The following is a 5,873-nucleotide window of genomic DNA, read 5'->3' as shown; positions in this document are numbered from 1 at the left end:
CTCTCCCATAGTGGGGGCCCAAAACTGGACACGGGACTCCAGACGTGGCGTCCCCAGTGCCGAACAGAGGGAAGAATCATTTCCCTTGATCTGCTGACAACGCTCCTACCAAGGCAACCCAGGATGCCGTTACCCTTCTTGGCAACAAGGGCTCACTGGTGACTCAAATCCATTTTCTTGCCCACTGTCACCCCAGGTCCTTTTCTGCAGAGCTGCTGCCCAGCGTCGATTCCCAGCCTGTCCTGTGTGTGGGATTGTTCCTTCCTAAGTGCAGGACTTTGCACTAGTCCTTGTCGAACCTCATGAGATTTCTTTTGGGACAGTCCCCTGATTTGTCTAGGTGCCTGAATCCTATCCCTATACCAAGTCATTCAGGGCTGAGCAGGAGGATAGCTCCCCTGCCAGATCTGGAAAACCCCCTCGGCCAAAACCCATTATTATGTTTTCTTCCCTGTTCCCAGCAGATGGTGCAGCATGTGTGTGCATCCTTGGCACACCACAGCCTGGAGGGCAAAACAGGGGCCTGGAGCTCTGCTACTGCCCTACTGTGGGACTCTAGCCCTTGGTTTCCCTGTCTGTGTAATGGGCTGAGCTCTTTGCTGCAGACCCTGCAGATCTGCAAGGTACTTTCTTCTTCTGGTTCTAGCGGGCAGCTCTCAGCCTCTGCCATGTGTCACATCCCACGAGGAAGTGTGGAACACCTCAAACATGGGGTGGGAGGCTTCTGTAATATGTGTGGGATTGATTCCTCTGATGCCGCGGCTGTGTGCTAGGTTGTTTCATTTGCCTGGCGGGACAAGTCAAGGGTTAACTCTCCCACTGTGCTTTAAAAAAAGCCTCTCAAGGTGGCCAGACGTGTGACAGAGGTGCTGTGAAATACAATATGCTGCTTTGCGATCTGCAGTCGAAAAGCCTTGTGTCCGAGCGCGTGGGGGGAAGGTGATGTGCTCACTTCCCGGTTCTTTGCAGGTCTGCTCTGCTCCCTGCTACCTAGATCACACTCAAACCAGCTCTTCTTCACTGAAGGTGGGCAGGGCAGTGGGGGAAGCTTTGACACCCAAGGCTTCCCCCACGGGGCAGAAAGGTTGGGGTTGCAGTGAGAAACAACAGGACGCCTTGCAGATAAACCACGGCAAGCAGAGGAAGTGGTGGGCTGGCTCAGAAGCGACTGCTGCATCAGATCAATTCGCCTTTCTCTGGACACCAACAAGATCTTGAAAGCCAAGAGACCTTCCCACCGTTAAGTGTATCTCTGGAGCCAGATCATGTTTCCCCTGTGCCTTCTGCTCCCCTTGACAGCCTCTGTGTTCAGCAGTGAAGGTAAGAGGGGGAAACATTATTGGAAGGTGACTTATAGCCAGTGCTGGGTTGAGGAGGCATCCTCAGGCCATGGGGGATGAGATGCTCTCCAAACAGACATTGCCTGTTCACATCCATGCTTGATGGGTGATGGTGTCATGAGTTGGTTGGGTCTCAGGCTAGTCCCAAAGGGACATGCATTCCTGGCTCTAAACCTGCAAATGGCCCTCATCGTGCTGTCACAAAGAGAAGCAGGGCTGAGAAAGCAAGCAGAGGATCTGCTCTTGGAGCATCAGGGTGGGTCAGTACTAGGGTGCAGGTCACCAGGCAACTTTGTTTTACTCCAAATGAGTCATTAAGCATTTGAAATAATTGCTGAGAAGTCCCTTTGCAAAGGGCAAATTGTAGGGGTTGATGAGTCCCCGCTACTGCACAGGCTTGCACAGGGAATATAGCAGGGCAGTAGGGTGGTGTAGCCTAATAGTCCAGCAAATCTGAGATTTTGGTTTTTTGGGGGGTTCTTTTTGTTTTTTTCTGGGGATCTCTCTCATTGGACCCACTGTACAGCTAGCAGAGATGTCAGACGGAGAATTGAACCCTTCCTGAGTCTCACTCTCTGCTACTGGATATCAGAAGAGCTCAGGGACTTCTGCAAACTATTTGGGCTCCTTGATTTTGGATGGAACGAGGCTGGGCCAAGGCCATGCTGAAACCTGCGGCTGCCCACATCTCCAAGAGCAGAGCTCCACTGCCTGCTTGCATGAACTGCAAACATAAGTCACAACCTCTGACACCCAGTGCTGGAGCCTGCGAGCTGCTGGCACCAGGGCTTTCACAGCTTCATGGATGAAGAAAAGGGTGTCAGCTGCAGTCGCAGGGTTGTCACAGATGCACGGAGAATGGTGTTGGGGATCATCATCTTTCTGTGTCTCTACACCACGTTGGACCATTTTGTTACTCATGCCTGTACTCATTTATGGTACTTTGCAAAGTCTTTCCTCATACATGTGCCTTTGAGCAGCGGGCATGGCAGCAGCTTTGAGGCTGTGTATCATGGTGGCATAATCCACTTCTTTAGTTCCTTGGAGTGTCTGACTCTGGTACGCAGGCAATTAAGACACCACCACCTTTGGCTTGGTTCATCAGCTCTGGTGGTAAAGATTTGGCCACTGGATTATACATTTTTCCATTGTCAGATATTTTCTTCAGCCTCTTGTTCCACATCGATAGTTGCATCTCCTTGGGTGTGGCATGGAGAGGTTGGGTGCTGATGAGGAAGCTCCTGTGTGACTTCAGACCTTTGTACACTGCAGGATGGTGGTACAGTGGGTATCTTGTATCTTCCATGTGTTTCGATCCTTCTGTCCTCCTGGCCACTGCTCTTTTGATGTCATGCAAAGCGATGCCAGCCAGCGGATACACACTGTTTAGGTTGGCAGGCGTCAGGCATCCTGCGATGCATCAGCAGCTATGGTTCAGAAAGGGCCCAGGCGTTCAGCATATGTGGAGCCCTTCCATACAGGGCATGCATACTCAGCAGAGAAGCTGAGAGCCCGCGCAGCGGTTGGGAGGGTTGAAGGGCTAGCTCCCCATTTTCAGTTGGGGAGCTTATAATGTTGCTCCAAGTGCTTCCCTTTGCTTTGGTCTTCATGATGTGTTCTTTGCATGGGAGGGTTTGACCGAGGGTGACTCCAGGTAAACTGGGTTTGAACAGTGGGATAAGGGGGTCCCAGGCCACATCATGTTGAGATGGAGGTTGGCCTCATGGTTTTCTTCCGTACGTGCATTTTCGCAGGGTTGGTTTTCAATGTAGCATGAGGTTAGGCCAATTAGGGCCTCACTCAGGGATTTCTCAAAATGGTCTTCAGCGATTTTGGTGTTGGTGATAAAGAGGTGGGTTGAAATCTTTGAGGGGCCAAGTAGCTTTGGGTGACTGGGACGTACCCCTGGGCTCAGCCTGGAGCCCCTAAGCTCCAGGCCGTCTCCCTGGCATCTGGCTGTGTATCTACTCCAGGGTCCGTCATGGGAGCTCCAGTCTTTTAGGCTAAGGCAGCTCAGTTCGTAGAGGCTCTAGATTCAGATGCATCCTGGCATGGGTCCCCATCACATGGGTCTTAGGGAAAGCATTGCTTGTGGGACCTTTGAGGCTGTAGTGGGTCACAGACCCCAGTCCCATGCTATTGCAAGCAGTTAGACTAACCCTGTCCTAGTCTATCACTTCGGCCATATCATGGAGCGTTGTTTCTTCTAGGCTCCCTGCAACCCTACCGCCTGCTCATCGTGGGTGTTTCTAGGAGACCGGAGGCATTCAAGCCAACTCCCCCGGCCGTGGTTTGCTTCTGGGAGGCTTTTAAAGAAACAGGCTAAATCTCTGACCAGAGCACGCAAAGCTTCTTTGGTCAGCTGAGGAAGCCCAGACCAGAGCATGCAGATCTGCTGAGAACCAGCAGCAGGGCCAAAGCGCGCAGGTCCCTGAGCCACAGCCCAGCACGCTAGCCCCCGAGCTGAGTCCTACACAACCAAGGATGGAAAACCTAGGGTCTGTCTCACTGACCCACAGCAAAGGGCTGAACACAGCTGTGAGGAGCTGGATGCACAAGAGTGCACCCCTGAGAGCGTCTTCCAAAAGTGTCTTCCGGCTTCCAAAAATGCTCTGTGCCGCCAGAGCAGATAGAGCCCTAGTGAGGAAGCGCCTATCCCAGCATCTCTAGTGAACCCAGCCCCAGCCCCACACAGCAGGGGAGGAGGAAGCCAGCTTTGCAGACCTTGCCTGACCTACCTTCCTCCACTGTGCATTGGCACAGCCAGCTACAAGCCACCGGCAGGCACCCGGCTACCCTCACAGGAGGGAAGCTCAGCTGTCCAGGTCCAGGCGCTCCTTATCCTTACGCCTTTGCAAGAGCTGTGAGAGACCACTGCTGGGTGCGAACAGGGTGGGGCGTGGGTGCGAGTGAGGCTGCTTCCCAAGCAGAGGCAAGGGACAGCTGACATGGCGCTGTGCTGCCCGTCGCGGAGCTGCAGTGGGATGGGAGTCCAAGGCGGGTGGTTGTTCCTCAAGGAGACGATCCTCCGAGCTCAAAGGGAGTCAGTCCCAATGCGCACCAAGGGGAGCAGGAGTGCTAAAAAGCCCCCTGGTTTGGCAAAGGCATCCAGGAGGGAAGCAGGGAAAAAAAGGAGGCGTACAAATGGTGGAAGCAAGGGACTATCACCAAGGAGGATTACACCTCCAGTGCTCAGGATTGCAGGGACGCTGTTAGGAAGGCCAAGGCAGAAATGGAGCTAGGGCTAGTGACCAGAATTAAGGATAACACAAAGTCCTTTTTCAAATACACAGGGAGTCAGAAGAAGGCAACAGGTAATGTGGAGCCCGTACAGGATAGGTTTGGCAATTTGGTAATTGCAGCAAATGAAAAAGCTGATCTCTTCAACGAATTCTTTGTCTCCTTATACCTGACTGGGGACCGGGACGTCTCTCCCACTAGGATTATGGATGGACCCAGGGGAGGCACTGCCATGCCTAGGGTCAGGGATGACCGAGTTAGGGAACATTTGGAGGGGCTGGACACGTTTAAATCAGTAGGTCCAGATGCTCTTCACCCGAGGGTGCTGTGGGACTTGCTGGGGGTCATAGCGGGGCCACTGGCACAGCCCTATGAGCGCTCGTGGGGCACTGGCCAGGTATCAGAGGATTGGAAAAGGGCCAATGTGGTCCCCATTTACAAGAAGCGGAGAAAAGAGGACCCTGGCAATTATAGGCCAGTCAGTCTTACCTCGGTCCTTGGGAAGACCTTTGAGAAAATTATCAAGGAGCACATCTGCAAGGGCCCAGCACGGGAGGTAATGCTCAGGGACAACCAACACAGGTTCATTGAGGGCAGATCCTGCCTCACTAACCTGGTTTCCTTTTATGATCAGGTCACAAAGTCCCTGGACAAGGATGTTGGGGTGGATGTTGTCTTCCTGGACTTCAAGAAGGCCTTTGACATGGTTTCCCACCACGTTCTCTTCAAAAACTTGGTGACTGCGGCATTGATGCTTACACAGGCAGATGTGTGGCAAATTGGCTGGATGGTCACACCCAGAGAGTGGTGGTGGACAGGTCTTTGTCGACTTGGAGGGATGTGGGCCGTGGGGTCCCCCAGGGCTGCGTCATGGGGTCTCTACTGTTCAATATCTTTATCAGCTATCTGGATGTGGGTGTGGAAAGCACGCTGTCCAAATTCACTGACAACACCAAGATGTGGGGCGAGGGAGGGACAGCATCCAGCTAGATCTAGACAGGTTATGGAGGTGGGCAGATGAGAATAGCATGGAGTTCAATGCAGACAAGTTTCATAGTTTCATAGTTTTTAGGGTCAGAAGGGACCTGAGCAGTCCGACCCCCTGCCATGGCAGGAAAGAGTACTGGGGTCAAACGACTCCAGCAAGGTGATTGTTGGGCCTGGTCTTAAAGACCCCCAGGGTAGGAGCCAGCACCTCTTCTCTTGGAAGTTGGTTCCAGACCCTAGCCGCCCTGACTGTGAAGTCGCGCCTCCTGATATCTAGCCTAAACCTACCCTCTGCCAGCTTGTGAC

At 53.0% G+C, this 5,873-nt stretch overlaps 1 protein-coding gene across 1 annotated transcript in view; it reads left to right on the top strand.

The window, feature by feature from the left end:
- Window positions 1-1,141: 1,141 nt before the first annotated feature.
- Window positions 1,142-5,873, top strand: part of CD244 (CD244 molecule) — a 17,446-nt gene continuing 12,714 nt past the window's right edge. The window contains exon 1 of the mRNA XM_019556724.1: window positions 1,142-1,320. Within this exon, the coding sequence (XP_019412269.1) occupies window positions 1,266-1,320 (55 nt within the window). The 5' untranslated portion in view covers window positions 1,142-1,265. The remainder of the gene's footprint in view (window positions 1,321-5,873) is intronic.

This window comes from Crocodylus porosus, unplaced genomic scaffold (genome assembly GCF_001723895.1).
Source record: "Crocodylus porosus isolate Cpor-Errol unplaced genomic scaffold, CroPor_comp1, whole genome shotgun sequence".
NCBI classification, from domain to species: domain Eukaryota; kingdom Metazoa; phylum Chordata; order Crocodylia; family Crocodylidae; genus Crocodylus; species Crocodylus porosus.
Note: the sequence above shows the minus strand (reverse complement) of the source record. Positions and strands in the feature narration are given on the sequence as shown.